At 33.1% G+C, this 19,398-nt stretch overlaps 1 protein-coding gene across 20 annotated transcripts in view; it reads right to left on the reverse strand.

Moving 5' to 3' along the window:
* The window catches only part of LOC115237297 (tropomyosin), a 47,395-nt gene that overhangs the window by 9,866 nt on the left and 18,131 nt on the right, over nucleotides 1-19,398 (reverse strand). For 7 of the 20 annotated variants that reach the window (XM_029810248.1, XM_029810238.1, XM_029810253.1 and 4 more), the window contains 6 exons: nucleotides 10,679-10,812; nucleotides 7,022-7,139; nucleotides 3,138-3,208; nucleotides 1,744-1,819; nucleotides 1,296-1,358; nucleotides 250-319 (listed from right to left, as the gene is read on the reverse strand). In XM_029810248.1, the coding sequence (XP_029666108.1) occupies nucleotides 250-319; nucleotides 1,296-1,358; nucleotides 1,744-1,819; nucleotides 3,138-3,208; nucleotides 7,022-7,139; nucleotides 10,679-10,812 (532 nt within the window). Of the gene's footprint in view, nucleotides 1-249; nucleotides 320-1,026; nucleotides 1,090-1,295; nucleotides 1,359-1,743; nucleotides 1,820-2,255; nucleotides 2,327-3,137; nucleotides 3,209-7,021; nucleotides 7,140-8,412; nucleotides 8,531-10,678; nucleotides 10,813-19,398 lie in introns of all 20 variants that reach the window. The other 13 variants (XM_029810241.1, XM_029810246.1, XM_029810240.1 and 10 more) reach the window with 5 other exon arrangements.

Consider the following 19,398-nt stretch of genomic DNA (forward strand, 5'->3'; position numbering starts at 1 on the left):
ACGAATTACGGACCATCCTGTATCATAAAATCTATATACTTAAGATAAAAAGTATATTAATGCATTCAAAAAATCTAGTTGAATTTACAAATAAATAAATAAAATAAGATAAATCATGTATCAAAGAGTATAATGAGAATAATTGATATTGAAAAAATGATGATGTCCAAATATATTTTTTTTTTCTTCTAAAAACGGATAAAATGAAGATGAAACGATTAAACATACGTTTCTTTACTATATACATACCTTCGAGCCTGTCAACCTCCTTCTGGAGTTTCTGCACGGATCTTTCCGCGAACTCGGCACGTGCTTCAGCCTACGCAAATACAACATATTTGTATGTCAATAAGAAAATTACAATTTTATTAAAATGACTCATCGATTTCAAAAAAGAAAAAAGAGAACATTTTTCGTTTTAACTGTCTCTTAGAGTAGAGTATAAGCAAAAATATATAATTTTTCCGCTAAATTTACAAGTGTTTTGCTTTCTTGAAATCATTGAGATTATCAATCTTGGATTAATATCATTTTTTCACGCCATGCAAGTAAAATGAATTTTGTATTACACACGATTGCAATCGCAAATGGATCTAAAATCGAAGCTTTGAAAGGTTTAGTTGCGATGCACTATATATTGCATGATTAATATGCTATTAATGTAAACAGTTTCACTTTTTCGGACAATATGGTCATTAAAAAAACTTACAATACTATTAATACAATACACTCGTGTGGATCATACCTCGTGATGTGATCTATGAAGTGGATTTAGTTAACATTTATAAAGACTTCAAAAGATTCATGTGCTCTTCGTAAACGATTTTATATGTATTTCGTACAGCACAAGTATACAGTTAAAGAGCTACTTTTTTGCAGATATTTATTCTAGATATCTTTTTATTTTCTTTTTCAGACATTTTTTATCGGAATTGAAACGGCAATACATATAATCATAGTCTGTATATATTTTCTCATATATATTTCAAGTATCTTAATCCCCTGTTCGCTTTCATATACACTTACCTCTTTCAATTGACTATCCAGAATCTTCACCTGGCCCTCGAACGTCTCCTCTCTTTGCGTTGCCTATTTTTAATCAAGCACAACAAAAGACAAGACGAGCTATCATTAGTTTACTGCAACGCAAAACGCTATTATTTATTAAAAAACGGGGTCAGATATAAAACAATAGAGGCATACGAGTTAATATTTTAGTGGCAAGATCTATGACGCGAGGATGGATCACACATTATCGAAAATGCAAAAGCAAAACACTCCCAAAGGATGTGTACCTCCTTTAGACGGGTCGTAAGGGTCTTAATTTGGTTCTTGTATTCCTCCTCGCGCTGGTTGGCCTATATACAATCACGTAGATATTATTTTTCTCCCGTATAACAATGGTTTAACTTTCTCCGGAACATTTGATTATAAGATATTCTAGACTGTGCTTAACGTAAAGTGACGTTTATCTTAAAATTGATGCCAACACGATTCTCAATTATTGTCAATTTCATCGATTTAATTTACGCATTATGATCAAATTATATACTAGAAAAGGATGCATCTAATTTACTTTCTATCCATAACATTATCCGGTATTAAATGTGGACTAATTGGCAGTTGAAGAAGCTATTGTAGCATAAAATGAGAATTAAGGAGCGAATTAAGGATATAATCCACGGAATTATGTTCCGCTCTGATTATGTTGTATATCGCGCATAAAATACATAAATCATTTACCTTTTCCTCAGAGACCTCGAGAGACTTCAAGTTATTGCCGACGACACGTAACTCTTCTTCAAGCTCTACGATCTTGCTGTAAAAAGTTAATTCATTAACTGTTTAATATAAATTAATAAATGAGATTTTGAAATTTGTGGGTTGTCGTATAAGAGGGAGAGAGAGAGAGAGAGAGCAGAAAATATCGAAACTACATACGAACGTTTCCAATGATCTTGTAATGTAATCCGTTACTATTATAATTAAATAATTCAAGAGGAAATAGATTTAACAAAAACAGAATTTATTCCAAATTCTATATAAAAAATAATTAAGATTAGATTTTATCGTAATATCGAATTTGATACCAATAAAAAATTTTATTAATTTATGTCCACGTTGTAAAATTTTTATACCGAAACGTTCGACAGTAATTTAAATTTCTGAACGACATAACAAGCGAACGATAGCAAGGAAATCGCATTGTGTCTCACATAGAGAAAAAAGGGGCGCATGCATGTGATTGCACTTACGATTCGGAAAGCTCGGCCTTTTCCTCGGCGCGTTCGAGATCCTGTTCCATCATGACTAGTTTCCTGGCAACCTGTGATCAACAGCCACACATGTCATGCGCAAAAGCAAAGGTGAGGTGGATATAAAATAGTAATAAAAAAAATTTAGATGTCAGCATGCAGAGCATAAAATGTCATCAATAAGTGTCATTCTCCTGGCTTCTAAAGGCGCCTTCCAGCTGTTGAAAGATTAGTGTGCACAGTGCCGCAATATTAAGTAAAATCACATATAAAAATCATCTGCACATCTGCGTCCATAAGTAATTCTTTTTTAGGACAAATTATATTGTAGACTAGTACAATTAGATAATGGAATAAATGATTTTGAATGTATATATTACTATGGGCACAAAAATTGACAACAATTTACAATGTTGTACCAAATCCGATATAATTCAACAAAACTTTTGCTTATTTTCCTCAGACGCAGAAGATATCCGTAGAGAAAAGCCATTATTACTATCCAGATATTATTTAGAAGACATCTGGCAGTATTTTTCTTAACAATTAGATTAACGTTTCGTAATCCTAGCTTTTCCTACTAAGAGATATTAATTCGTATACTCCACAACGACCTTAACGATACAATGCTATCACAAAAAGTATCGTGCAACAGTATCGAGCACGGGGGTGATTAAAGGGTATTCCCGTCTTCGCCGTCATTGATGACGTGGCGCGGGTTAACGATGTCAAAAGTTATGGGAGTGAATCGAAGCGCGATCGACGAAATGCGAAATGAGAAGAAAGGGGGCGCCTGGGAGAGAGGAGAGGAAAAAAAATTCACACACTCGGGACAAAAAGTGTGCCGGGCGAAAGAGATGCCTAAATAAAAACGATGCTTACGACTCTCCGGCCTCGGCACGCTCCTCGGCGCGTTCTAGATCGGCCTCAACCATGGCCAATTTACGGGCGACCTGTTGTAAACGATACATACATACACGGTTTCTAACATGTGTTCCCTTCCTCCTTCTCGGCGACTTCGCTGCCTCTGAAAACTTCGGAGGCGGCGAGACGACGAGACACTGGCGTCTCGTCGTCGTTGTCGTCGTCGTTACCGCGATTGGAAGAATTATGGGCTTAGATTCTCTCTTTATGCGCTCAAAGTCCGCTGACGAGCTCATCAAGATCTAAAGTGCGCGCGATGAGATTTGCATTTAATCCACCAGTGTGTACAATTACTATTTCACGGAAAGGAGAATCAATACATCTTTGGCAAGAAGTATGATGTATTTTTTAAATTCACTTTAGACGATCTGTAATTCGCGACAAAACTCAAAACAGAGTTTTATTTATAATTTCATATGTTGATTAATGCAAGAAATATTTGAAAATATACATATGTACAAAAAAACATCAGAATACATTCATGTACAATATTAGAATATGCGACATATTTTTAAAAATTAGATTTGTCCTAAATTTTTTTTCGCGAATTATAGATCATTTAAAAACGGACTTCAAATATATAATATAGATTGAGAAAATTGATTACATTAATGTGATTATCTATAGAAATTAATATGCGCGCGCTTTGTATGTTTAAGCATACTTTTGTCAGAATTCGTATTCAAATTAAAACATGTTTCTAAATAGCAGCCTAAACTAATGTGCATCAACATCAATTTTCTTAATCGTTTTAACCGCGTCCTCGTAAATGAATCACTTCTTCCAATCGAGCACACTATCGAAAACCGAATCAGAAATACAGCACGCAAATTGCGTCCGAGTTCTGATCGATTCGTAAGCGTATGTAAGAGTACCGTGTTACGCTAGAACAAAAAATCGTCGTAGAATACGAAATTTTGTAATGGCTTTCAGTAAAAGTTGGATATATATATTAACAATAACGCATCGTATATTTTTACTAGCCTACGACGATCTTTTATACTCATGCAGCACTATTCTCCAGGGTGTCTATTCAAAGCTTGTAAAAAGAATTCCCTGAGAATTCCCTAATTTTTCAGGTAATTTGTTCAAAATTCCAGGTAAAATTAGATAATTTTTAGATGGAACTTCTTAAAATATGTTTTTTTATGTGCTTTTTCTAATGCTTTTCATACAAAGAAAAAATAAACCACTTAAATTTTAAATATTAAATTTTAAAATATTCTGGAAAGAACTAAATGACTTTTGTAAGATAAATATTCTTCATTTGCATAATATTTTCATTTTCTATTATTAATTGTAAGAATTACAATAAAAAATGTGTACTCAGTATTTGTGTATTCAGTATTTTTTGACAATGAACATATAATCAAAGAGAAAGATATATATTTATAATATATTTGAAACATATAATTCACACAATCGTTGGTCCATCAGATTGCCGATGCTTGCGATATAAGAACAAAATGATCAAAAAGAGAAATTTTGAAAAAATTCCCTGTGTTCGAATAAAATTCCATGAGAATTCCCTGATTTTTTCAACGTAAAAACGAAATTTCTGAGAATTCCAGACACCCTGTTCTCGCATAATCGTGATGCAATTAATCGCAAAATGGCTTTGCCATAAAAATTTGAGAGATTGGCACGCGCGAATTCGATTAATTTGTTCCACGTTTTCTCTTACTTTCTCATTTCAATTGAATAATTGTTCGTTGCATCATTTGTTTAAGATTCACATCGATCTGACTTCTTGTACTCGGTATAATTGCACGCGAATGACTCACACGATACTCGACGAAAGGTAATAATCATGATTTCAAGACGATGAAAAAGATTTCATTCAACTTATCGAAAAAATTTAAATTGGTCGCGTTATTCCGATATGTTCACGATATTTAACATTGCGAATTACAATAGAGAAAACCGGAGAAATATACGTTTAATTTATGATAATTATTCTAGACTTTGCGAAATTCTCCGATTTCATGACACCTACAATCATTTTGCGATAAGATTGCGTCACATTTTTGCGAATAAATCGTAAGTTGCCTTATACATGTATGTGCAAAAAAAGAAGATTCAACGAAGATATCGGCACACACTGGGTTGCTGTTAGAACTTGTCGTCATCTCTAAATAAGTTTCTGTAATGGATGGACAGTTAGATCGTTAATTAAGAGGTTAAAATTGGCGATTGAGAAGGCAACTATCTACTGAAATAAATTGGACGATTCATATAATATTGCAATTAGATCAACTTCTCACACACCACAATTAGTTTTTGCGCATACCATCAATCAACGACGAGTTAACAGATCGCATATAACGTCAAAAGGTGAAAAGGATAAATTGTGATTGAAGTTACGGTGAATTTAGAAGCCCTAGTAAAAAATCGCAGAATTGTAAATAATATCCGATAATAAATAATAAAACGTCAATTTGCAATAATTTGAAGATAAAATAAAATTGGCATTTTTCATGAAAGTAATTAATATTGCAGAAGAAAAAGAGAAGAAAGAGATGCCTTCTACTTTACATTAAATATTTAAATTATACAATTGCATTGATAAATTTTCAACTACATAAATAATCTGCTCTCTTAGCAAATGTATATTATGCGTATGATTGGAAAAAGTTTTGAAGCTATATCTAGATATATCTACGATATATCTTATCCCAAGATAATACTAGAGATAATACTGTAATCCCAGACGGACAGGTAAACAGTAAAGTGTATCACCGTAATTTCAACGTTAAACGCGATCACTACCTACCATCATAATTTTCATTATTTTTTTTGGCACATGTTCCAAATTCGTCAGTAAAGCGAAACGAGCGTCTTTGGGCAAAAGCAGCACCGTATGATATCGTTGACGCGAAGCCGCGATAAGATCGTGCGGTCTCCCGCCGTTTTATCACAACACAATTGAAGATATTTTTGTTAAATTGGCGCAGCCGATCTCGCGGGTAAGTAAACGGCAAACAACAAACCGAGAGCACGCGATCCAACTTTTATGACAATATCATTCCCGTTGAAGAAACTATCAAACTATCATAAACAGCGCACCTACGGACTTTGTCGCGAATTTGGTCGTATGCGACTTCCCCTAATCTAGAAATATCTAATAACAAGAATATAATAACAACAGGATTAAATCCTAATTATAAAACTGGCACTTGAGACATCTTGCCTTAACCGAACAGAGAAAACACTTGGAAATCACAGATATCTGATTTTCGATTGAGTCGCGCTCGAAACACGTGAACACTGCATCAGCATCGTATGCATATCATATCTCTTTTCCTTCGCTTTTCTTTCTCGCGTGACAGATCTCTATAGATCCTCTATATACTCGGAGACCAAAAGAATGATCTTTAAAACACTGCACTGTCCGACGAACACGAAAACTCTTCTAAAAAAAAACTTTTCACTTTGATTCGCAGCCCAATGCAATCACAGATCGACATTCACGAATTGCCCTTAATATTTCGATATTTCACTGCGAGACAAGCGTCTCGCCTCTTTAACTCTTTTACTTTCAACAGAAAATCTTATCGCGATAAGGTCGACTCGCATTTTATAACGCGATCGATACCCCCCCCCCTTTTTTTTAACAAACGATTTAACAAACGTGAGATACGTATATCTTCATATTATATATTTTTTCGCGATAGAGACGCGTACTTATCGAACCACGGTGTTTTCGAGCACACAAAGAGAAGACAAAGAGTTACAGGGTTAGGCACTATTTTGACTATCGACTAGGAACCATCATCGTTATGATGATTATCATCGTCACTGCAGCCAACACGCTTGACACTAGTAGTCGCGGGCACGCGAACCTCATCATATTTCTTGTCAGCTTCTTCGGCGAGGAATCTGGCCTCCTTCAGCTGATTCTCGAGGGCGTCCATGCGCTCTTCGTCCGCCAAGCTGCGATTCTCGAGAATCTTGCGGGCGCTTTAAGGTGAACACATGTCGAACGAAAGAGTTTACGATTAAAAATCAATTACACAAATAGATTAAATTAAAAAATAGGTTTCCGACGAGATCGTCGAAGTATGCCCGTTCTGCTCAGCTGCAATGCCGCATCTACCTGTGAAATTTCCTGAAAGAAAAGGAAGGAGAACTACCGACCGATCTGGACAATCCTTTGTATTTATACCGGATTATTAATAAACTGTCTAAATGAACGGAAAGAGCAAAGTCTTATTTTTTTCGTAAATTATTTTACTATTTTTCTTTCATGGAAAAAATATTTGAACAAATAGTAAATAAATAGTTCTACATTCGTAAAACAAGTAGAGTTGTGCAAATTAGAAACTTGCACATTGCTTCCTCATCATTTTATCTTACAAAGCTTAAGCTGCTTTAAGCATGCGGATTTTTCAATTTTTGCTTCCTCATAGAGGAAGCTTTATGAGATATCTCAAATTTTCTGAAAGTTACAGCGTGTACAAACATTTCTCAAAATATTCAAAATTTTATAAAAAATGAACCCTTTCACCGATACTCACCAAATTCAGTACCAACCATCCATTAATAATACTCTATTCATGTAAAAAAATTTAATCCGATATCTCAAATTTTCCGAAAGTTACAGCGTGTACAAACATTTCTCAAAAAATTCAAAATTTTATAAAAAATAAACCCTTTCACCGATACTCACCAAATTCAGTAGCAACCTTCCTTTAATAATACTTTATCCATGTAAAAATATTTAACCTGATATCTCAAAATTTGCGAAAGTTACAATGTATACAAATATTTCTCAAAAAATTAAAAATTTTATAAAAAATGAGCCTTTTCATCGATTCTCACCAAATTCAATACCAATCATCCTTGAATGATACTCTATCCATGTAAAAAAAATTTAACCCGATATCTCAAAAATTGCGGAAGTTAGAGGTTGTACAATATATTGCGTACATACATCATACACACATACACACAGACACACAAACATACATACATACATACATACATACATACATACATTTTTTAGGAATATGATTTTTCGACGTTTTGGAACATTCTAAACACAGTGGCATAGAAAACTCGAAAAAAAATTTTGTCACGAAAACAAAGCTTCCTCTATGAGGAAGCAAAAACAATAAAACGCGAAGTATCACTGATTAAATGTCCTAACGATTGGTAGTTTGCCTCCGACAAGGAAAATAAAGGGCCCTTTGCCCCTTTTCTATTGCTCTTTGTTCGTTGATACATGACCCACCTCCTCATATTTTTTATCCGCCTCCTCTGCGATCAGTTTAGCCTGTGCTAGCTGCTGCTCCAACAAGGATACTCGGTCGTCCTCCATATTGGTGCGGTTTTCGAGGGCCTTGCGTATCCTAACGATCGATTATTTGTCGATTTTTAGAAACAAATCAATCGCGGTTGAAAGAATTATCATTATCGCATATAAAACGCGATTATTTTCTCAATCTTTGATCGATTTTAAACCTTGCATTATTGACTGATATGTGAAAACAATATAAAGATGAATTTAAGCATGAAACATTTGCATTTTCTATTTTTTCTTTTTTTCGCAGTTCTTTTGAATTTATTTGAATTTATTACGTTTGCATATAATTAATATATGTATATATATTAATTGAAACAGTAATATGCATTTAAATTCCACATCCTTTTTTATGGCCTAGTGATCTCTCTAACAAATCTCTAAAAAATTAATATATTGACAATTTGTCTCGGAAAGGTGAGAGAATATGTATGTTGTAGCAAGAAGTGCGGAACGCGCACACGTCATTCGTTATCAACGCTGATAAGCAAGCCTAGCGTTATTTTAAGCATTTACGTACTGTCGTAAAGTAATCATGATGGGCGATTAAGCTTTCAAAATTACAGATGGATTCAATGACCACCCTTAATATTCAATATTTCTTTACGCGCGCGCGCGCGTTCTACATCATGTAGACATAATAAAAATCAGAGAGAGAGAAAGAGATTCAATTAGAAGAAATGCGTGTGTTTCAAATTTTTCGACGTCGTAGAAATTGAATTGTAATTTTCAAGCAATAAATAATAAGCATAAAAGTGTAGATATCCAGAATTATTCTCGATTGTAGAGTAAAAATTAGGAAAAATGTGCGTCTTATGTAAGAAGTTAAGCGAAATTATTGTCGCGGTGGATATAACACGTACGTTACAATAAAAAGCAGGTCAGGATGTGGCGTTCAAAATCCGCAAAATCTCATATTTTAAAGATGCAAAAGAGAAAAAATATCGCGCAAACTTCTTTTTAGCTATCACTATTTTTTAAATTATATACAATGCAAGAATTGACGTATGATTGCATATTCTATTGCGTATTCTTATTTCTGTAACAATTAAACACCTACTCTTGCATGTATATATATATATATATATAATAAAAACAATATGACGAAATTGGTATAATGATTATACTCCTCTAATTTTTGCACTTATCATAATTATATACGTGTAACTGAATGTTAAAAGACTACTGCGTTCGAGTCTATATTTGGCATGTTACTAGTCATAACGAAATTACGTTGCACCGCGATTCTATAATTAAATCAAAGAAAGAATGAATGAAGAGATTTCCATTCTTTCGGATCAATCCTTTCAATGCGACACAAAATTAATTCTCGACATAGTATAAAATATTTTTTTATAAACAAAAGAATAACACATCCACACATATACTCAGAATTATTGTAATTCCATATTAATATTCATATAGAATATATATAATAATTTTATATAGCAAAAGTGGTATAAGTTATGTACATATAGTAACTTCTGGGAAAAGAGAGAGAGAGAGAGAGAGAGAAAGAGAGAAATCTCTCCATATTTTTTAATATTGCAAAATTTAGTTGAAAGAGAAATTTTCAAGTTTTAATCTACTATGTTGTTATAACATATAATATTGTATATGTATATTGTTTATAATAAAAAAAAGGTATTTTATTAACACATTATTTATTTTAATTCTATAAAATAATTAAATTAAATTAAAACAGTAAAAATACTGATTTACACCACTTTTGTGTTTCATTTGTCGTTCCTTTTTCATTACGATAATTCATATGTAACACATAAGAACGATCAAGAGCAAATTATAATATATCTTATTCTGCGTAAATATTTTCGTCAACAATTAACGATTATTAAATAACAATCATCACGGCTTGCCACAAAAATTTTAAAAAATTTTAATAAATTCTAATTAATCGTACAATATTCTATTAATCGTAATATTTCTGTTACTCTTAATCATTCTTTGAAAAAATAAAAGTATCTGACAATGAGCAATTATTTTCTATCAAATTAAAATAAATATGTATTTTCATTATTATAAATTGTATCGATTAAATAGTCATCGAGATATGTTTATGCATTTTGTTTTTAACTTTGATTTATTAATAATATAATTGTTCATTGTAGATAATATATGATAATGACCGTTCAAATAAAAATACTCGTAATATTTTTGAATGATAGCGGATATTTACCGTTCGCTCTCATCGGCAGCTTGCGACGCCTCTGCCAATTTGGCAGTGGCAGTGGCAAGACGCTCCTCGGATCTCTCGAGGTCCTCCTCCAGCAGCTGGATACGGCGATTCAAGGCTGCGACTTCGGACTCAGCCTGTAACACAAGAAAAAATATCCATTCCGTATAAAATAAGAATTAGAAGTTTGTAATTCATATATATATTATACTCGTACAATAGATATATACAAAAAATTTAATATCTTTTCTATTTAATTGATATTAATATTTCGTGTGCATGATGTTAAAATTGTTGATAGCTATTCGATAATATTAAATACAATATATTATTAACGATATATAATGAGATATCTATAAATTATTAAATAAATAATATAAATTTTCAATATGTAAAAGATAAGCTTTCTAAATCGAGATACAAGTACCTGCGTGAAGTTAGCACCCCATTTCTGAAATTTTAAAATTCTAAAGGTTGTTCCAGGTTGTTCTAGACTTGTTCTAAATACAAGTGGCTTAACGAATTTATATGAAGCAACGTAAGATGAAACGGCTGATCCCTTATTATTCTCCGTGCTCTACCGACACGACATTGCAATTAGGCGTATGTCGATGCCCGATTAGAAACGATCTGAATTCAATCTAATGCTATAACGTGGCGAGAAAGCGTGATCAAAGCTTGTCGCAACAAAGCGCTCAGTTGGAGATTGTCGGGATCTTTACGTGCACATCAATATCCTCGCGTGCTGCATTAAGAGTTGATTCGAACGGATCATCATCGCATACATCATCGATTTCGAGGGAAATATATGCTGCTTCGCCACTTGAATAGTGAGATATTTCGAAGTTTTATCCGAGATAAATGCTTTTAGATCTTAGATTAATCAGTATAAATTGTTTATATAAACGATAATATTATTAAAATATTTGTGGAAAGCTTACATTGAATCGACTAGAAAATTTTTAACATTTCTTACTCTTAAAAACATAATTAAAAATTAAATAAATTTTTATTATTATTAACTAAACACTAGTTCAAATATGTTATTGTTCATTAAAAGAAGGCATCAATTATTAATTAGCTGATCTCTACGTTTTCAATTCTTACACATCTGTGTGCCAAAAAATGAACATAAATTTATTAAAATCTTAGATTTCTCATACATATAAAGAGCTAATTTTAATCGTAATTATTCCCGGAGAGATTAATCGGAATTTTATTGACAAAATTGTATGAGATTAAGCGAAGCGTACGATTGTCACGGATGTAAATTACTTAACGGTCGATTACACGTGTATCCGCGTACACAATTCGAGGCCCTTGTCCTCATTAGCTGCACCTGTTTACGATTGTGCGTTCGATAAATGGCCCTAATTCATCCCGCATGCAGGGAATACGCGTCCATTTACAACGTTACTTTATTAGGCATGAACTTTGTATTCATGGATTTTGGCGCACCTATGTATGTTTTATGGGAATAATGTCAGCAAATTGAGATAGCACAGATTGTATAACCAGTTAAATGTAACCGTGATATTATAAATCGTAAAGCAAAAAAATAATCCTGCCAGTAAAGGATGATATTTGCATCACATATAGGCAAAATATGATAATAAACGATCACAAAATAAAATAAAATATAGATGTACAATATGAAAATTGTGTTCTTATCCCTGAATATTTTTTTTTGTTTTAAAATGATTATTTTATGAAATTGCGTCATATCACGTAATGTATCTATATAAAATGTATCTATATAAAATATTAATATTTATTCAATAATATTTTAGTGGGCATTTCGCTCGTTATAGTTGAACTTGAATTCAATTAATACGAGTTCAACAATTGTAAAATCTGGCCGGCAACGATCTCACCACCATGCTATTTTACGGTCGGTCGTGCGTGCACGCAACGTTGCGTACGCTTTTGTGCGACGTTTCTTTACCGAAGCGATGCGAATTTTGTATTCGGAGGAAACCGACACGCCTACTCGCACTTGTACGAAACGAACAGGTCATCACATCGATGATACCCGTGGCAATGTTGGTAAGTGTGCCAAACTTCCGCTTCGTCCGACCCTTTCTCGTGAGCTTCCATGTAGCAATCTATTTAATTTGTCCTATAGTTCAATCGATATTGATCGGTAAGAATTTAATGTCAAAATATATTTCTGTCAGATCTTAAAAAAAGTTCGATTCTATTTTGACACTTCATCGATATAAAGATATAATTTCGCGAAGAAATAGAAGATGCGATGTTTATAAGAAAATAATAAAGTCGAAGTGAAAAATAGAAGATGAGCTCTATAAATATGAATCATCACTTAAATGACAAATTTATTAAAATGTATAAGCCATATAAAAAAAGCCACGCTGTTTTGATTTCTCTTTAAAGAGTGATTTATCTAAAATCATTTTTAGCAACTAAACATTTGTAAGCTTATTTAGCGGAAATACCGTGAGATCCGTAAGATTTCACTACAATTATTCGACTTTCGTTTTTTCGGCGCACTTGTGTCACGAAAATAATTTCCGCGAGTTCTCAAAAGAATCGACATTAGAATATTTTGTAACAGCCGGATGCGAGATACCCGTTAAGTATATGTGATTGGCATTCATTTGTAAATAAATTCGCTTAAGGCGTCGCCAGAAGTGTCGAGAAAAATAGAGGGGTGAGAGTGGGGAGAAAAACGTCGACACTCTGTTATGTAAACTTCTCGAGAGCTTCGGTTAAAAATCCGATATACATACACACACGCACACACTATCATTCCAAATCCCCGAGATATCGGATCGTCTGTTTGTCGATGTACGAGCAGATCCAATAAGAGACTTCCCTTATCGCGCCTTCGTATATCTAGTCTCTGTATGTATAAATGCGTAAATTGAGTCAACTGGCGATATACGATGCATCGTTCGCATTATCATTGTATTTTGTTAGAATCGTGAAAAAAAATCGCGGTGTCGCAACAGTACACTTCATCGCTCAGTAACAAAAGCTTATTAGTGCGGCCTGAGCGAATCTCTATCTCCATTGGCCTTTAATACCACATTATTGAAGTGCACTCTGTCGTGAATGCACGTTGGAATTTTGCGATGCATTTTCGCTTCTACGACGGAAAATAAAATGCATCGTCATTTCCGCGTTATATGTATTATATCTTTCGTGAAATATAGCTTGGTTGCAGTCTATACAGGGTGCGGCATTTATAGTGACGCACGCAAATATCTCGCAAAGTAAGCAAGATGGAAAAAAATGTTTTATACAAAAGTTGTAGGGTTCAGAGGAGGACACATGATGAAAATATGGACTTGACCTTGAGTGACCTTTTCAAGGCCAAGTCAATGTGATCGATATTTTCTTAAATGGAACCCCCCCTTTTTTTATTGCATATTCTTGTAGCTTATCTCGTCGCCAGAAGCGAGAAAAATAGAGGGGTGAGAGTGGGGAGAAAAACGTCGACACTCTGTTATGTAAACTTCTCGAGAGCTTCGGTTAAAAAAATCCGATATACATACACACACACACACATTATCATTCCAAATCCCCGAGATATCGGATCGTCTGTTTGTCGATGTACGAGCAGATCCAATAAGAGACTTCCCTTATCGCGCCTTCGTATATCTAGTCTCTGTATGTATAAATGCGTAAATTGAGTCAACTGGCGATATACGATGCATCGTTCGCATTATCATTGTATTTTGTTAGAATCGTGAAAAAAAATCGCGGTGTCGCAACAGTACACTTCATCGCTCAGTAACAAAAGCTTATTAGTGCGGCCTGAGCGAATCTCTATCTCCATTGGCCTTTAATACCACATTATTGAAGTGCACTCTGTCGTGAATGCACGTTGGAATTTTGCGATGCATTTTCGCTTCTACGACGGAAAATAAAATGCATCGTCATTTCCGCGTTATATGTATTATATCTTTCGTGAAATATAGCTTGGTTGCAGTCTATACAGGGTGCGGCATTTATAGTGACGCACGCAAATATCTCGCAAATTGTATATATATATATATATAGCGGAAGAGAATTTTAATTGTAAAATATTTAAATTTTTATTATGTCAAATATATTATCGTAACTCATATGATACTCATATGATAAATTCGATATGAGATTGTAAATATTTGTTCGTAATATCAAAATAATGTGCAATCTAAGAAGACTGAGTGTGTGTGAAGAATATATTAAAAGATGTAATGGTCAACTTATTGGCAAGTACTGCTATGTATATAGCATGAATTGATACGTACGAGTGACTTATAATCTCCCGTAATTAATGACATGACGAATGCACGCAGTTTCCATGAGCTTGGTTCAAACTTTCAATTAGAATACGGTAGATGGCCATTCTACATGACAGGATATTGAAACGGTCGATGTGTGTATATAAAGCTTCTTTGATACGCTCTGATGGCAGAACAAAAATATACATTCTGGACGATAGACTTGATATACAGTATTTGCAGTATTCTCTGTAAATACTTGTGAAATTTGTTTTTAAAACAAAATAATGTTTCAATTTAAAATAAATGTGAAATGATATATAATTGATATAACTCGTATCGAAAAAAATATAATTGATATTCACAATATATCTATTTTAAATTGACATCAGTCTGCGAAATATTTTACATCAACATTTAATGGTAAACAATATTCTTTCAAACAGAATGTGATATGTAATATTATTAGAAAAATGTAAAATACGTCCAGTAGTATATAATTTTGAAAAAATCATATATCATCTAAATTAATTTAAAAAATATTTTGAAGTAAATTATTGATTTAAGACGTGAAACCGCGTGACACATCAATCTTGCAAATACGGATCAAATTCTATTTCCATGACTCACCGCACACTTTACTGTAGATCGCTGAATTTACATATAACTGTGTATCATTGTACCCGAACTACCGTCTAGTCTTTGAATCGTCCGATCCAGTATAGTTCTAGGAAATATTTCATTATAATAATTTCAAGAAATCTGTTTCTCACCGCATATTAAACAATATTTAAATATTTAATACAAAAAAAATCCTCTTGTTTTTAATTATAAATTATCAGCTTTAAAGCCTTATAAAAATCAAAATATCTCAAAATTTTGTTTTATTTACGCTTAGCTAATATTTTAGTTTTAGTTAATATTTTTTTCATATACGCACACACACATATTTTTCAATTATAAAAAATCCTGAAAATATTGCAAAAAAGCATAATCCGAACGCTTTCTTATGTAGCTATCAATAGCGTATATCTTAACATTTTGCAATCTTCACATTTGTACTTGCTATTGCACGATTTTGCAGATCAGTCAATCATAATTTTGACATTCGATCGTGTTCGCGTATTTCGACAAGGTATGCGCATAACATTGCTGCTTGCCAATGAAAAAGATGCGGCCAAGATTGTGGTGTAAATCCGTTAAATCGAGGCTCATGAACGCTCACCGGGAGGCTTCGGCTCGCCTCACTTGTGCACACTTTGCCACGTAGCTGAGTGCTTTACGCATGCTGGCATACCCATGAATGAGTAAAGTGACTTAATATGCTATAACTTCCAAGCCCTTCCCCGCAATGATCTCATCTTCTCGCCACGAAAAATTCTGGACGTGTGAGTGGCGATTATATCGGTGATACTATCATTGTAAATGTGCAAAATGTTATTATACTTAAAGTTTTTCATATGGATTGAAAACTTTATCATATATTTTTATACGGAATTGTTAGATGTAATTTTGTTGTACATCCACTGATTATTGAGAAAATAATATTTTTCAATTTTTCATGGTAATAATTCAATAAAGCAGTTTTTATATGCAATATACTTATCGAATGAGAGAAAAAGTATGAACGAAAAGATATCTCTTCACGTGTACGAGCCCAGCGTTCACGTAAAAAAAAAGAAAAAAAAATATCATGAAAAATATGTGTAAGAATCTTCCTGAAACGGTAAAATGTACAATAGGTAATTATCTAAATATATGATAGGTATCTCGCGTTAAAATAGAGTCTAACGAATTAGTGCGTAGCGGAGTCATCAGAGGAATTTTAAATCGTGCTGATGCAATTTTACACTATATAATAGCTAATTTTATAATTTTTACGGTAAACCGCGTAACGTATATACATACGTATGTGTATGTGCGTGTGCGTATATCATTTTTATAAACTATTTTCACAGAAAATATAGTAATATATAAATATGAATTTTAAACGCTACATATTATATTTCCTCGCGCGATTAATTAATATTTAAATTACAACATATGCTGCTTTAGAAAGCTATGGATCACATTTATCTCTTACACATTTATGCAAAACGCCGGAGGTTTAACGTCATTAATAGAATCTGAAGTTTAACGATCAACTTATTCTATATTAACCTATCCATGGTAGAATATTGCAAATAAAATTCATTAGAGATATGTTCAAAGTTTCTTTGAGATATCTCGTAACTTTGTTTACGAGCCGATATCGTCGGCGCTTATCTGCATTATCGCGTAATTTTCCTTCGTATAATGCGTAAATTCATGTAATAATTAATAATATTATATGTAAAAGTTTGCAGAAAAAATATATTATCTAAAATTATTAATAATATACCATTAATACAGAAGACGCTTTTCGCATTTCGCCGGTAAAAATAATATTCTACCGCCGAATAATTTCCATCATCGTTTACATCTTGGCGTGATTACAAAAGTATTATGTCAATAAAATCGAGCTAACAAGACTAATTAAATCGTACGATTAAATAAATTCTAAATATACATGATTTCTTCAGATCGAATGGAATAAAAAATTTGCTATAGTAAATTCTACAAAAAAAAAAAAAAAAAAAAAAAAAATGATTATTAGAATAAAAAAGAAAGTTGGATTTCTTTCTGGCTATAAATACTTTATATCTCATTATAGAGGATTTAAAAGATTATGTCCAGCTATTTATATGCATACTTTAATAAGCAAAGAAAAAATTTTCCATTTTAATGAAACGATAATATCTCATTCATGTATAATTAATAATTATTTTAATTCGAGAAATGTTTGTATAATTGAAAATATTCTACGTAACTTTCATGAGAAAAAGATCATCTATCAAATGAATAAGTCATAGTTTCGCGACGAGAGAAAATTTCGATAAAGTTCTGCCTAAAATAACGGATGTCTAGAAAAATTGTTCGCACGCGTATATGTATCAGTTTCAGAACGTCAACTCAAATCTTGTAAAGAAATTCCCTGAAAATTCCCTGATCTTCCAGGTATTTTTATTCAAAATTTCAGATAAAGAAAATATTTTAAAGATTTTTTGGAGCAATTCTCTAAAATAAGTTTTTTCCCTGTACTTTTTACTATAGTATTGCGTTTCCTAATATTTTTCATTCATACGTAGAAAAAACACAAAGTACTCAAGTTTCAAGTGTACTGAAAAAAAAAAATTGAATAGCTTTTGTCAATATAAACATTTTTAACTTGTATAACATTTTCATTTTTTTTATTACTAAAATTTAAAATAAAGAATATGTACTGCATATTCTTTATTTTAAATTTTAATGCAATATTGTACTGCATATTTTGTTAAGACATTGAATATATATAAATAATATATACAAACAGAATAAATGATATATATAAACAGATATATTATATTTATAACATATACAAAGAAAAAACACAGAACCACTTAAGTTTCAAGTGGTAGATTTGTAAATGTACTGAAAAAAAACGCGGGATAGCTTTAGACAGATAAACATTTTTTACTTCCATAGTATTATTATTTTTTATCATTAAAAATTACAATAATGCATATTGCATGCTCAATATTTTCTTAATACATCGAATATATAAAAACAGATATATTATATTTATAATATATTTTAAACACATAATTCACAATTTGACTTATCAGCGGATTGCCTACTGCTTACAATATAAGAGCAAAATTATTAAAGAGAGAATTTTTTTTAATTCCTCGAGTCCCAATAAAATTCCATAAGAGTTCCCCGCGATTTCTCCACAAAAAAATTTCCCTAAGAATTTCAGGTCCTCCATATTTTTTCAGAGAGTAGACACCCCGAGTTTGCTCGATTAGATGAACTGCGGCGACGAGCGAGAGCAGCTCGATGATGATCGATCCCGGTCGCGCTCCGGACGCAATCAGGTTCTCCTTGTTTTACAATATTTTGCAGAAAACGCAGGGGATTCTCTCCGTCCGCGTATCCCGAAGGGCGCGCGCATTGGTTTCCACAAGCCGGTCCTCGGTCGGTGTATCAAGAATGTCTCGAGCGGGAGTCGGCGTGCGCTCTCGACTGCTCTCCCCCCCGTTTCCCTCCCGCATTCGCCTTGCCTGACACTCGCGATCGATTCTATACCCGCCGCAGACGCCGGCTTTCGGCGTTTCGCACTTCGCTCGGATTCTTTACGCGGTCGACGAACGAGGACTCGGGGGACGGGAGCAAATCGCGAGGATCGTAAGAACGGAATCGTTGTAAATTAATAAAAAAAATAAAAAATTCCGCCTATTTTTAACGAGTTCCTGCTTCGAAAATTATTGCCTCTGTTATCATCCGCAACCTGTCGTACGGTGGCCTTCGTATCGCCATGTCTATTGCCGAAATCTATATTGATATCTCGCGCAAAGTTTTGAGATATTATCACGAGACTACGAGGCGGAGAGAAAGGGAGAGGGAGAGAACGACAGCGAAGATATATATATA

The sequence above is a fragment of the Formica exsecta genome, unplaced genomic scaffold (genome assembly GCF_003651465.1).
Source record: "Formica exsecta isolate Colony F162 unplaced genomic scaffold, ASM365146v1 scaffold29, whole genome shotgun sequence".
NCBI lineage: Eukaryota > Metazoa > Arthropoda > Insecta > Hymenoptera > Formicidae > Formica > Formica exsecta.